This window comes from Macrosteles quadrilineatus, unplaced genomic scaffold (genome assembly GCF_028750875.1).
Source record: "Macrosteles quadrilineatus isolate MER2022 unplaced genomic scaffold, UCM_ALF_1.0 Scaffold_7__1_contigs__length_78375512, whole genome shotgun sequence".
In the NCBI taxonomy this organism is placed as follows: Eukaryota; Metazoa; Arthropoda; class Insecta; order Hemiptera; family Cicadellidae; genus Macrosteles; species Macrosteles quadrilineatus.
Window position 1 is genome coordinate 32,657,951 of NW_026542600.1, and position 15,663 is coordinate 32,673,613.

At 34.6% G+C, this 15,663-nt stretch overlaps 1 protein-coding gene across 1 annotated transcript in view; it reads left to right on the forward strand.

Annotated features, from left to right (window-relative positions):
- The window catches only part of LOC128997761 (fatty acid synthase-like), a 53,067-nt gene that overhangs the window by 36,933 nt on the left and 471 nt on the right, over nucleotides 1-15,663 (forward strand). The window contains exons 28-37 of the mRNA XM_054423435.1: nucleotides 135-318; nucleotides 1,145-1,290; nucleotides 2,577-2,824; nucleotides 3,731-4,055; nucleotides 4,616-4,771; nucleotides 6,897-7,103; nucleotides 7,675-7,845; nucleotides 8,542-8,660; nucleotides 13,152-13,418; nucleotides 14,019-14,261. Of these exons, the coding sequence (XP_054279410.1) occupies nucleotides 135-318; nucleotides 1,145-1,290; nucleotides 2,577-2,824; nucleotides 3,731-4,055; nucleotides 4,616-4,771; nucleotides 6,897-7,103; nucleotides 7,675-7,845; nucleotides 8,542-8,660; nucleotides 13,152-13,418; nucleotides 14,019-14,261 (2,066 nt within the window). The remainder of the gene's footprint in view (nucleotides 1-134; nucleotides 319-1,144; nucleotides 1,291-2,576; nucleotides 2,825-3,730; nucleotides 4,056-4,615; nucleotides 4,772-6,896; nucleotides 7,104-7,674; nucleotides 7,846-8,541; nucleotides 8,661-13,151; nucleotides 13,419-14,018; nucleotides 14,262-15,663) is intronic.

A 15,663-nucleotide genomic window follows, 5' to 3' on the forward strand; every position in this document is an offset into this window, starting at 1 on the left:
TAAGGTACCCTATGAAAACTGTGAAACTTTTTAAACTGTTCAAATTTTAAATTAACTGACAATAACAGTTACTAAACTAGACACATTTCACCATATGTTAAGTGGTTACTCTTATCCAGAATCTTTATTTTAAGGCATGGAGACTTTCTTGCGTGAGACGAGTTTCCACGGGATCCAACTGGACACCATGTTCATCAATCCAAAATCCACTCGTAAAATGGAACTGTGTGAGCTCATCATGGACGGAATTAAGTCCGGAGCAGTCCAGCCGCTGTGCTCCTCCGTCTTCCCAGAGGATCAAGTTGAACAGGCATTCAGGTAACTATAAAATTAAAATAAATCTCAAAAGTGCAATCTAAACACTCTGCAGTTTACTAATTTCAACCTTTTGCGCTCAGTTGACCAGTTGTACTGACCATGTTTTTGACGTAAACAGTGCAATATTCTTTTAAAATCTGCTGTTTATGCCTCTCGTTTGGCCAGCATCAAACACCACTTTCTTTTTCATATCAACACAGCAACCGTTGCGGCTTATTCTCCCAACCAGTTCGGAAGTATTATTAATTTTCAAAGCTGTTCAGCAGACATGAAAACAAAGTTTCTTGTACAAACATTTTTGTTTCTTGGCCAAAGATTCTGGCCTTCTGACTGTTCATTCTGTTTATGTTGGATATTATCACTAGCCATAAGTGGCAGGAACAACCAATGTGAAATTATTTATCTAGGGTGTTGTGCAAAAATTCTGTGGTAAGTATAACTGGCAACTTGAATGATTAGGAGAACATACATTACTCCTTTGGATCGTCAATGGTTAATTGTGACTATTTTTTTTATTAAAGAGGTTTTGGTGGCCTATTTAATCTTGCATTTGCCCAAGATTAACATAGCAAGATTAATATTAAGATAAACATTAAATGTTTTTATACTTATATTGTTTTAAAAAACATTAAATGTGCATATAGTTTTTGATCCATTAGTTAGTGGATTAGTGTTTCATTTGTATTATTCACCTAAGGTTTATTTAGGGTCTATTTTTTTTGTACAAATAACAAAAATGACCAAAAAGTCAAAATAATGAAGTATATACCGTATGTTGTCTTTGTTTGCTGCTGGATGTCTAAATTAGGCCTATTATTGTTTTTAGATATATGGCCTCAGGAAAACATGTTGGTAAAGTGCTCGTTGAAATAAGAAAAGAAGAACAAAGTCTAGCATCCATTCCTCAACCTATCAAGATGCGTGCCAGACCCAGATATTTCTGTGACCCCGAGTGTTCTTACATAATTATTGGTGAGTTTTGAAACTATTTAAGATACAACTAACGGTAGTGGAAATGATTATACAGCAAACGTTCTATAGTTTGACACTCCTTGTAGCTTGACATGAGCTGAGCTATTTTGTCAAGTGATATTTTTAATAGTTACTATTTTGATTTAAGCTGACTTAAACATTAAATTGTCATTTATTGTCGACTTGAGTCTTAACTAATGAACAGTGAAATTAATTGTTAAGCTTTTTAGTATTTAATAAATTTGGTTGATTTCTATATAAAAATTGTATTTTTACTTTCCTGTATATTAAACTCCATTTACTCCCTATAGTTCGACATTTCAACACTTTGTGGACTTAAGGGTTGTCGGACTATCGAGGTTCTACTGTATTTGTTCTTTTATAGTACATATAGTAGCCTACATGATATTGTTTCTTTAGAGTATGATGTATGTCAAAATGGAGATCTGACTAACTACATGATGGGGAAAACTTGTAAATTGTACAGTAACTTGTAAACCTTAATAAATATTAATATTTATAAATATTAATTAATTCTGGGGCTTTCAAAAAACGTGTGACTTCTCATTCTTTGATTTTACTTAGGAGATAATGAACCATTAACACGTTCGCTGTTGACCATTAGATGCCGGGACGGCGCCAGGAGCTGAACTAACGCTCGGCCGCTGCGTGACATTGCCGCCGATGCACTGAATAGAATTACAGTAAAAACAACAGTAGTTATACTGGATGGCAATGTTCTGCCTTAAAACTGGCTTTGGACATAGTACTAAGTGATTCGGATAGATAGCAGCACTACCCAGGTTACAGTCGGTAAAGTAGTGTCGCTATCTAGCAGGAAAGAGGTGAAACAAAGTCCTGTTCTAAACGAACCTGGTGGTGATTTTGGGAAACTATATTTTTTATTGTCAGAAAAGTACGTCCCCACGAGCTGCAAAGAAATATAGGACGCTTGTGACGAGCTGGGTTATCCATAGCAACGTTAAACAACAATGAACAGTGACGTTCCGGAACATTCCTAGCTCCTGGCGCCGTGGCCCGGCTGACGTTCCGGAACGTCCGTAGCAGCGAACGTGTTAACTGACCAAAATTTCACACGGAAGCATAATTTCAAGTATTTGAAAAGGGAAATGTCTTTTCAGCTCCCAAATGCATGAGATATAGTTTCAAACTTACAACCATTTCTGACTAACCACATCAATTATACCTTAATTATCTAGACCTAAACAATGTAGTCATAAATAGTCTAAGTGACACGTAACACTCATGGTTCGTTGAAATGACAGGTGGACTCGGAGGCTTTGGGCTGGAATTGGCAGACTGGCTTTGTTTGAGAGGTTGTAGGAAGCTTGTCCTGACGTCTCGAGCTGGTCTAAGGACTGGTTACCAAGCAATGAGGATCAGAATATGGGAAAGTTACGGAGCCATTGTGCAAATATCAACAGCTGATGTAACAACCGAGGAAGGAGTCAACGACCTACTGAAACAGGCTTTGAAGCTCGGCCCTGTAGATGGCATTTTTAACCTTGCTGTGGTATGTAAAAATAATTTAAAGCAGTTTCTATCAGTTATTAGTAGGCCCCTAAGTGTAAAGGATGTCGTCTAGCATTGTCAGATCAAATGATTGCTCCAAGTAGCCAACTAGCCCCCCCTCCCCCCCACCCATTGCTGTACAACAAAAGTATGTTTTAGTAACAAGCTGATATTTCATTCCCTCTGCCCACTTTGCACAACTCTTCAGGTAACAATATTGTATCATCAAGCTATACTAATTTATTATAATTCTATTGTTTCTTTAGACCAATAGGCATACCATCTAAAGTAACATCTAAAGATGTCTGCTTGACGGTATATAATTTATATGTTCACTCCTTGTTGGCTTATGGAGTTACTCTCTGGGGTAACTATGTAGAGGCCAAGAAAGTGTTCAGTTGCCAAAAGTCCATTCTCAGGACTATTTTTCACCAGAAAGCTCGAGCCTGCTGCAAACATTTTTTTCAAAATACATTCCATTTTAACATTACCATTTCTTTATATACATTATTTAAAATAGCAAAGCATGTTTCTGCAAATCATCCCATTAATGAAAAATATAAAATAAAACATAATTATCAAACAAGAAATAATAACAAAAATTTCCAATATCTCAAATATTCTCACACAAAATTATTACTTTTAACTTATTACAAACTTATTACAAAATCCATATTTTTTTATGGATACATTTTTATGGTTTTTACTCTTGTGTAGGTAGTTTAGATTAAAGAACTTAGATACATAAATGGCTATGTAACAGCTTGGGAATTACTTTTGTGATTGTTATGTGTCAGGTCAGGTGTTATGTACAATGAAGGGTCTATCGTCTATACATTATTTGAAATAGTATAAGTAACTCCGGTTGGCAAGTAAAATAAAAATATTTTTTGTGCTTTTTTTATAGGTTTTAAAAGACGCCATTGTAGAAAATCAAACAGAAGCAGATTTTGCAACATCAGCTGGACCCAAAGCAGTAGCAACTAAATACCTAGACAAGTTGTCTCGCAAGATGTGCCCTAAACTGGGCAGTTTTGTTATATTCTCAAGTGTGTCTTGTGGAAGAGGAAATGCAGGACAGACCAACTATGGATTGTCTAACTCTGTGATGGAGAGGATATGTGAGCAGCGTAAGAAAGATGGATTGCCAGCCCTAGCAGTCCAGTGGGGTGCCGTGGGAGAAGTTGGACTTGTAGCAGAAATGCAGGAGGACCATCTGGAACTTGTCATCGGTAAATTTTCAATGTATAGTTTAGTTGTTATGTACAATAACTAGGCTAATTTGAATTAAGTATGGAGTATCAAAGGTTTAAGTATTCATAGTAACTAGAGAATTTGTAATATTAGTCACGAATTACTGAAGTTTCACAATATTTACTTAGAATATTATTTGGCAAAGCCCTGGTGGTTAATGTCAGCGAAATTCAGGTGTTGATAGTTGAATTGAAAGATCAAAAAGCAATTACATCTTTGAGTAACCAATCCAATAAATAATTATTCTTCCTCTTTTAAAGAGGTTTACAGCCTCTTTAAATCTTAAATTTCCAGTCTATGGGCCTCAAGCTTGTGTGCGGAACATATTGAGCAAAGCAAGGATTAAACTGTACTTATAAGTTCCAAGTGGTAGCATTGGGATCCAAACCCTTGTCATCTGCCTTTGTTTCACAAGCTGTTGTGTTACTGACTGAGCAACTGACTCACCAAACTACCATTCCTATTATCTCATCTGAGACAGCTCTCTTTCAGAGTAGTTCTTCAGCTCAAAAATGCTCATAAACTCAATGGTTTCTAGGTGGAACATTGCAGCAGAGGATCAGCTCATGTTTAGAAGTCATGGATGGGTTCATGTACTGTGGATTCCCCATTGTCGCAAGTATGGTTGTAGCAGAGAAGAGAGCTGGAGGAGGCGTGGCAGGCAACATTGTCGATACTGTTGTCAACATCCTTGGTAATTATTGATAAAATTTGTATCATATTGTAGTATGGATATTTAGTATATGGCAGCAGGAATGTGTCATTTGAAAATGTATTACGAAGCTAATAATGTGCAGAAACATTGATGATAACAAATCTAGGTTTCTAATCCTAGTTAGCACTGCTTTATCTTTGTTCCCAAAATTGTTAAAACTAAAAAAATGATAACTTAAGAGGGGATCATAAAAAATTGAGCCTCAAGCCACATTAGTTCCTTAAATATATAGGTACCGGTATTGAACATTTTTTGTTTTGGAAAACTACTTTTGTAATTTAAGGAGAACAAATTACCTGTTCTGACAGAATATTTCTGGGTATTTTCGTATTATACGGAGGCCACTCTTAGACAGGCGGTTGTGTTAGGTTGGGTTATCATAAGTTTGTTATGACTCATCGGGTATCGTTGGATTCATAACGAAATGAGGAAAGTCCTACAAACATATTTATGATTTGTTAACCCAACCTAACACGACCGCCGCAGCAGAGCGCTGTAGAATAAGTGGCCTCCGTATAATACTTACAAAAAGTACCTATTTTTGTAAAAAAGTATTTAGTTACAAATGCATTTGATATAATGGTCAAGATATAGGCTATGTAATGGTTGAATAGTCATAAATTTACAAAGTATTTAGTCTAACTTTTTCTAATTCATCAAATGTACAGCAGTAGCGAATTAGTAATTATGTTATCTTTTTATTTAGCTTAATTAAAAATTAAAAATCCTAAATATGTAGGAACAAAAATAAATACTAACACTTCTGTGGAAAATCATATTTCGATTCAAGCCAATACTCCTACTACTATTAAATACTACTTTAATGAAACTGAAACATTTCTCTAACAAATTAAAAAGAATCAAATCTAACTATGAATTGTTTATTATAACGTTTCTTGTTGTAACATAAAGAATATGCATACAAATACCATCTCAAATAAAACTGTGCATAACGAACTACATTTTAATTGGTTGAGTATAACAGGAGTGTGCTTCTAATCCCATGTGATTGTGGGAATGAATACACGTGGTTCAAAACTGCTAATATTTTACTGTAGTTTTGTAACTAGTTTTACTTGAGTTGTTTTTACCAAATTCCCATATAAGAAATAGCTATTACTGTAGTATTTTTTATAAGATCATCACAAATAATTTATAAGATTAATATAAGATAATTTATATTTTTTATAAGATAGGGGTCAAGGACCCCTTTGTTGTGTAAGCCCCTGGGTAAGTAAGAATTATATATTAAGGGTTAAAATATAGTACCATGATTTATAATTAAATCAGCAGTAGATAGTTCTATGGACCCTGAAAAAAAATTAGAATAACTTTTCCAAGTACAGTAGACTCCATCTTATCTGGACTCCTCGGGACCGAGGCCAGTCCGGATAACGGGTTTTCCGGTTAAACCGACGTCTCCAAAAACTTTTTAAAACGGACTGTTTAAATGCATACTGTATACAGTATTTGAATTAAATTTAGGAGAGTATTGTATTTAGACACGTGATCACTGGTCTCAAATCTTTCCCATGAGAACAGTGGTTTTAGTATACCACCCACTTCCTGCCGATCTAGTCCGGTTAAATCGATGTGCTGATAAAAATTGTCCGATTAAAAAGATGTCATTTCCGCCGAGTGTATAGTCCGGTTGAACCGATGTCCGGCTAAAAGGTGTCCGGATAAGAGGAAGTCTACTGTACTAGATATTACGTGTACTGATTAATATTTTTATATTACCTTTCATCTTTGATATAAGTAGACACCCTGTTCCCATGTTAAGCTCTATTTAGTGTCACAATAAAAATTTTCATAGATAAATTTATTGACCAAAAGAAAGTGCTGATTATTAATTTTCGTCAATACGCCAAATTTTCAACCAAACTAAACTGAAAGAACATCTTACTGTAAACTGTAGCATATTTTATGTCACATGAATAATCAAAGAAATCAAATCTAATGGAGAATATCTTAGACTGTACACTCTGTGAGTTACTCATTCAACTACGTTCTCAGATGGTCCATGTAGGTGGGATGTCTACTTCACCATAAAAAGTCAATGATATAACTTAATGTTACTTAACATTCTACTGATTTTCTTCAGGATTACGAGACTTGAAGACCATCAGTTTGCACTCGACCTTGGCTGAGCTAGGTATGGATTCCATGATGGCTGTTGAGATCAAGCAGACTTTGGAGAGAGAGTTCCAGGTGTTCCTGACACCTCAGGACATCCGAGGAATGACCTTCGCCAAACTGCAGGACTTGGCTGCCCAGACAGAGAATGAACCTAAAGATGCACCAGGAGCAGGTATGCTGAAACCATTAGTGTAGTCTTTGTAAAACGTAATTATAAGAATCTTACTTGGTCAAATCAGTCCGTGATCACTTTACCAGGGCCGGTCTAACATTTATTAATAGATTCAGGCTTGGAAAAACTTCAAAGTCATTTAAAGCTATAGGCTACTAGGCTGTTTAATAAACTAAGTCTTAAATGACAAACAGTAATACAAGAAAGTTTCATAAAAATTGACTTTGACTGGCTTGTGGAAACCCCATTCTATCATGTTAACGAGTTTTAAATATATCACTGGATGATTCAACTCAGTGTTTTTAAATAATGTGAAAGTTTGATGGATGTGACTTAATTTAGGCTTGACATTATTTAAATGTGACACTGTCTAGTGTCTATTACATGTATATATTTAATGTCAATAAACGATTCTATTTTCTTCTCATACACTATTCACCTCTACACGAGACTCATCATACAAACTGCTGGAATTACAAGTAATACATTACGTTATTACTGCTTTATTTTTATTCATATTTGTTTTCATCACAGCAGCACAACTTAAGTTTATCGTTTTCGTTGTTTAAAGGTGGTGACAAAATACCAGAGTTTGGAATCAACCATCTTCTGAGAGTGATTGGTGACGAGTTGCTATGTGGTGAACCTATCATCAGGTTGCCATCTCTGGCAGGTGACGGAAACACTATTGAAGAGATTGCTGTCGGGGATGAACTAGTCTTCCTCATCCCTGGAATTGAAGGTAATGTCTTGCTAACTTACTTGCTGTAGTTAATGTGGTTGTAGTAATTAGATTTTATCAATTGCTATTGTTTGGTTTGAATGTCTGAAAAGTTTTGACAGAATAAATGTGTTGTTGTAAACACATACATATTTTCTTGTACTATAGACTTTCCATTGCTGTAATTTTGTAACATCTGTGCTCATTTCAGTTTGTCTTTTACTAAAAAGGTTGCACCTTTGGCTTTTTACAATTTTAAAACACCGGTACAATTCCTGGAATAATTTACTCTTTACAAAATATGCCCCATAAAGCAAAAATGAAGCTTAAGCTGTCAGAAAAAACCTGAACTCGTTTCTTCTTTAGATGAGGAGATAATCTCAATTTGGAGAGACTTCCACTTGAAGCCATTTAAAACTTGTATGATCAATTATAATTAATTGTAAACATATTCAAAAAGTGTGTATAGTAAAAAAATAAAGCTAATATCTGTACACTTTTACATTCATGACTAGAGCTAAATGTTGAGACAGCGAATACATTGACGAGGTTTATATTCAATCAATAGTTTTAATCTATTGTTATCTTATTGCCATTTACTCTCCAAAAAAATTCCTGGGATTGAAATAGAAAGATAGACATAAGAAAAGTATCATAGATCAACATTAAAACACAATTTTTTCAACAATTGCTTTTATATTTCAATTTTGTTTCCAGGAGTTGCAAGTGTGGTGGAGCCTCTCGCAAAGAACCTCAAGGCTCAAGCATTATGTCTACAGTTTGACTATGAAAACCCCATTGAGACTCTCACAGACATCACTGACAACCTTCTACCTGTAAGTTCTTTTTTAAACTTTCAGTGATGTTGAAAATACAGTTTTATATTAAATTATAATTACTTACATCCAAAGAGATGTATAGATTATAACTGGAATTACTACTCTCTGGTTAAACATTCAAGAAAAGCGTGCCATCAAGATGGCTGTTTGTTGCTGTGCTTTGTTGGTCACACTGTCTCGGTTTGGTTGGACTTGTCAAATTAGAGACAAGATGGTGTCATCCTGATGTTGATAGTAAAAAAATATGTTAATATTGTTATACAAATACATCAACTTTACAAGAGGAAAATAAGTTAGTATTTAGTATTAAAAACAATTGATAATGGTTCAAAATTACTTTAACCACAGGTTTTAACATACAATAAATAGTTGTTGATAAAAGTCCATCAAATAGTCTAAGTAATAAGTTCTAAGTAATAAGTCTAATAATAAGTAGTAAATAGTTCTTAAGTATATGTATCCAACTTTATTTCATTTTGACTTAGCCCATACAACTTGTATACATTGTTAATTCTGGCTGCAGGGCCGGTTTAACCCATACGCGAACTACGCGGCCGCATATGGCGCCACGAAAAAGTGGCGCCGTGGCGCCAACGAAACATTTTTTTACGTGAACAACGTAATTTTGTTTATTTTTGCTCAGAGTTCAAGTATTCAAAGCACCACAATAAAGGCATTTATTCTGTTTGTACCAACAGCACTTGAAAATTTTGTATATTTGTACAGCACTACAACTCAAGGACTCAATGCCATTTGCAGTTTCGATTTGAACTGAGCTGACGCTCGGCAGTCGGCAGCGTCAGCGCCAGCGCGGCACCTATGGGGTTCATTTCACGAATCACTCATGCTCGAGATAAGCAAGCGCGCAGCGCCACTTGTCACAACAAGAAACTTCCCCTTTCTTTCACTCCTTTCTGCCTCTGATCCTAGAGCAGAGCACTACGTTGTATTGCACTCTTTTAGTTGTATACGTAGGCCCACGATTACTAGAAAAATACCGGTATGGATCATAAACATAAACAAATGACGTTGTTGGCCCGAATCCTATACTAATAGCATTGAACATATGTTTTGGCAGTTCCATTTAAGCAATGTTAAATAATGTTTGTTTTCGGGCCAAAAACGTCATTTGTTTATGATCCATACCGGTATTTTTCTAGTAATCGTGCGTAGGCCTATACCGTATCGGTATCGCATTGGCATTGTTTTGATTCATGATTGTTGATAAGCGAATTATTACGCAGGGCCGGATTTAGCATTTTGGCGCCCCTAGGCCCAAATAATTTTCCGCCCCCTAGTCTGGTCACAGTTACTTTCCTTCAAACCTTTATTAAAAACTATATCATGCCCATTGACCTAAGTTAATTGCTTAAATACCACTCCTCGTTGGAATCATTGCATGTTTTTTTTTAGAATTTACTTGTTTATAGCCTTAACAAAATGCCGTCTTAAACACTTTTAGCAATTTTATGCTTTTAATAAATGCTCACGTTTGTGGCCGTGGGACTGAAACAAAACAACTCAATCCACCGAGCATTCCTGAAAAAAAAAAAAAAAAAAAAAACATGGCCATCGATTCCAATTCCAGGCCAAAAAAAACATGAACTCCATACAGTACGTGATACCATAGATTAAACATACTCCTTTAGTAGATTTGTCATCATTTTGGATTAGCTGAAAACAATTCTTGTTATTTACTAGTACCTAGTATGTTTGATCTATGTTTAAACCTAGTTTATCCAAAATAAAACTATCTAATAATCAACAATAGGCCGTCTCCTGGTTATATTACAAGAAATTGAAACACACATCATAGAACTCCCTAAAATAATGGAAAAAAATACGTCAAAACTAACGTCCAGTGTCACCAACATGAACTGGACATGAAAAATTTTTGAATTAACAATGTCATAAGAAGTCGACTTGAGCTATATTTAATCTATGGTCGTACTGCATCTAGGTTATATATTTCCAAAGCAAAACAGAGAAATATTCCGGCCAACCGTCGACCCTTAGGTCTGAGGAGAAAATGACAGCATTATTGGTGCATTTGGTTCGTTTTGGAGGCTATTGAATTTTTCTAAAATCTAATGCAAACTGAGATTAATATTTTTTGGTTAATTTTAAAGGTAAATTCATCGTTGTTTTAATATTCAACACAACTTATTAACTTGATCCTGCAGATTGTTGTAAACTAATCAACAGATTAATTAATAACTTTTGTTTTGTGAGGTGAGGGTAGTAACAATTTCTAGCACGCATGCGCCCCTAATCACTCTGATCAGTAGTGCCGAGCCCAAACCAGCATAGTGGCAGTGCAGTGGCAATACGATGCGTACCCCTTCTCCCTACAGCCTACTCCCGTATAACCAATGTTCGTTACCAATTTTGTAACGAAATTGATGCGTGATTCTGAAAAATAGTTTAGATTTCCTAACAATTATTTCTTCTTATGAACTTCAGAATCACAATGCTTTGTAGTTTTTTTATCAACTGTGACTATTTATTTTTTTTATTTTAGATAGCCTAGGTATATAAAAAAAAATACTCTCGGCCGTGCGCCCTCTGGGAACTTGCGCCCATAGGCCCGGGCCTACCGGGCCTATTGGGAAATCCGGCCCTGTTATTACGAGTGATTTAAGTTTAATTTATAATTTGCGCATTAAATAAAAAATAAAGTATAAACTGAATGAGTGAGTAAAACATATTGCGAGCCGAAACTATGAAAGCAATGGCAGAAAAAAAGAAACCGTCTGGCACTTATCATAGAAAGCGTAAGGCAAATTTGGAAGAGGAAGAAAAAAAAGCCAAATCAATGAGTAGACTTTTGTAGAAATCATCTGGGGCCCATTTCATAATAAAGTACAAACTAATATTATTAGTAAATCAGCTGATCGCCCAATGCAAATCTAATGGAAATTACAAGTTACAAGTTACAAATTGTAACTTGTAATTTCCTTTAGATTTGCATTGGGTGATCTTGATCAGCTGATTTACTAATAATATTACTTTGTACTTTATTATGAAATAGGCCCCTGGTGACGAGTCCAGTCAGCCCAAAGAAGTCACGATAGAAGACGGCAATGACGTAGGTATTTATTTATTTATTTGCCAAGGAAAGATTAAAACAAGCAGCTGATCACAAACGGCAAACATTACGTCATTGCCGTCTTCTATCGTGACGTCATGCTTGACGAGCATTACATTACGGCCTGTTTTTTTAGTGTGTCCTTGGTTTTGCTATAGTTTTTATATGATGAGTAAAAGTGTATAAATGTCACATTTCTGCGAATAATAAACAGCTTTTTATTGCAAGTTACTTCTTCTACCTAAACTTATAAAAAAAATTCTTCCCAAAATTATTGGGAAAAAAATTCACAAATACGGTTAAGTTATATGTTCATGGGTTTGGGGGTGGGGATTCTAAGTGGCGCTGATTCGGGTGTTCGCTTAACTCTGAAAAATTCCTAGAACCGGCCCTGTCTGGCTGAAAATAGCCCCAAAGAAATAGCATGGTTGGAATGAATTTAATTTGACAGCTATCCAACCAACCATCATATAGCCAACATTACAACACAAAAAACCAGCAAAAACAGTGGCACATTTTTTAAACACTGAGTGGTGACTCCAGTTATAATATATTCATATTATAGGTTACATCACTTTACAGTTACTATACAAGAATTCTGTAAGGTTCAATCTACAAAAATAAATTAATATACCAATATGAACATGTTAAATGCACCCTTGCCAAATAGTGTAGATAATCTACAGGGAATAATTTATATCCCTGTTTAACTGGAACTTGTGGTTTATTTTATTAAAGGTGGCAGGATAGTAGGAATAAAAATCATAATAGAAAAGAGTGTTAAGATAGACATACTACATATTAGGAATATTTATTTTTTGACAAGAGTAAAACAGGAAAACATAATCACCATTCACTAAAAATTAAAATATGATACGCCATAGGAAAAAGTAACTTGGTGAACTTTAAAACAAAGATTTTCTCTTACTGGTGTCTGTTCAATGATTGTGGTGGGATTGAGATTAGGATATTTTGTTGCCTGCGCAAAGTTATTCACATTATCACGTTTACCTTAATTTCAATGTACTGGTATTTACCAGACAGAATATTTTTTTTGCTTGTGTGAAGTATAACCAGGTAACTTTGTGTGAGTTTAGAGGTCATTTCATAGTGTTTGCATCAGAACACTTGTATTTTAATTTAATATGTGGTTTTGCCAGTCAGCAGTTGCAAAACTCACAGTACCTCAAATTTGTCTTTATAAGAGTCTTTATATACCGACTTGACCTAATTTCTTTCTCTAAAAATGCTCTGCCACTATTCTTATCTCTCTGTTTCACCGTGTTCCTGAAGATCAGTTCTGTGAGTCATCTCTTGAATTTTAAGATAAAGTCACACATGAAGGGTTGGATGTAAATTCATGGTGCCATCTCACTAAATGTATTTATAAACTGTTTCAGCACATAAAAAAGAGACTGAGGCCAGGATCCAACTTCAGAATCGTTGGATATTCCTTTGGTGCCATTGTAGCCATGGAGATAGTTCACAGGCTGGAGCAGGAAGGCAGACAAGGCACGTTGTACCTCATAGACGGAGCTCCAGACTTCCTCCAGGGCTTGTGCGCCAAAACTATGAAGGTAGAAGACGAGAAAGATGGGTTTCAAGACCTGCAAATACAGCTCATCCAACGGTTTATCGATCTTATCTGGCCTCAAGAGACTGGACATGTAAGTCAATACTTTCTCAATTACAATTATATTCACTTTGGAAATTTTGGAGTTTAAATATCCAAAGTTTGAAAAGAGAACATAATATATAGGAAACTTTAAATCGGTCCCGAAATAGGAGAAAATAGAAATTATATTTCAACATTCACTAAGACCGCATTCACGAGCCATGTGAAATATACAGCCAGAGAGCGAGTTGAGCTGCTTTTGAGTTAAAATTTTCATAAATAGCAGTAATCTGTTTTCCTAAATGCTTATTAAATTTAATAGTTGAAGGGGTTTCCTAAACCACTGATGTAATATTACTCCTCAAGGTTAGATTAATATTAGTAATTTTTTATCTTGGGTTGATTTAAAACATTTTATGATATCATAGATAACAGATACCAAAACAATCAACTAGATATCAGATTCAATATCTTATTTGTGAAAATTGCTTTTTACTAGGAATGACAGAAAATGTCAGCAATAATCTCCTAACATAGATAATAGTTGTAAAATGATGGTGCAGTTTGATACATTTTCATACAATTAAATACCCATTTTCAAATACTAAATGAAAATCAGATTATTCATTCAAAATTTAATTAATTTTTTCAGGCAATTGCAGAAATAAAGGCTTTGCCTACTTGGAATGACCGAGTTGAGTTCTTAGTAAGCAAGTCACCTGAAGGTTTACACAGCAAACGATTCCAAAGACTCAGTCTGCATGCTGCGTACAAACGTATCCTGGCCATCTTCAAGTACCAGCACCTTCCCAACAAATCCATCTCATCAAGAGTAACACTTATTCGACCCTCTGAAATTTCAATGGCTACTGAAGATGATTATGGACTTTCTAAGGTAAGTCTATGTTTACACTTTACAAAGGCCAAAAACCACTAGGGCCTATATCCTCACTGATAATAAAATTTCAAGAACAACTAAATAGAGAGAATAGGTAGTTGTGTTATAAGAGAGAAGTGTATGCATTTTTGAGCTCAACAGTATTAAAAAGATAAAATTTGAGAATACAATTTTTTGCCAAAACATCTAAAACAAAAATAAAACATTTTGTAATTTTAAATTAAAAACAAATATACAAATTAGTTCTGGTAACTTATTCTTAAAATATGTTGAACTAAAAAAACAATTTTCTAATCTTTTTATCTCTCTTGCACTTTTATACAACCCTTCTTTTAACAACATACAAGCTGATTTTAAAATACTTGTCATTTTATAACAGTTTGTAACCATAATTGGAGAATGGAGGGTAGTACAGAACCAAGTTGTAGGATACAACTAACTTCAAGTTTTGCAGACAAAACTGGTGTCTTCAAAGTTGCCAGCTTTGATCCTTGGCTTGCCTTGCTAAGTTTAGTTTACTCAATGATCTGAATTTAGACAAATCCTCCTGGAAAGATGTTCCTCAAAATATGTTAAGCCCTGAAGTCACCTGATAAATTGCACCGATCCAGATATTGAAGAGAATCATTTGACTTTTACTTGGAAATAATTATTTAGATTGGATAGATAATTATAATATACAAAGGGTAAACAGCTTACTTAACTGTGCCACCGGTATCTCAGAAACTATTAGATTTAGAGAGAACATTAAATGGGGAACTTCAACTAGTTTTTAATGATTAAAAAAAATATGAATTCCAATGATTCAAAAATGACTGCCATTTTCCAATATGGCTGCCAACCATAAAACTGTTTACGGAACACCCTGTATTTTATGATTGTTTTAGATTCTATATACAATTTTAAGACTTTTCACTCTTAGAATTTTCTCTCTAAACCTACTGTTTTAAGAGCTACAGCGTGTTAAACTTTAAAAAATTAGCTTGCCGTGTGGTTATAATCATGTCATTAGTTTTTTTTTCAAAATTTAACACGCTCGCGTTGTAGCTCCTAAACGAGTAAGTTTAGAGAGAAATGTCCAGGAGTAAAAATGTCTTAAAATTGCATATAAAATCTAAAACAATCATAAAATACAGGGTATTCCAAAATAAATTTTTAAGTTAGCCGCCATATTGGAAAATGGCGGCCATTTTTGAAACATTGGAATTCATATTTTTTAATGTCATTAAACATTAGTTTAAGTTCCCCATTTAATGTTTTCTCTAAATCTAATAGTTTCTGAGTTACCAAAGGTGGCACAGTTAATTTGTTCACCCTGTATATTTCTATTCTATCATTAATTATTAAATGTAAAAACATGGATTAACTGGTTGTTGGTATACTTGTTTGCATATTTTGA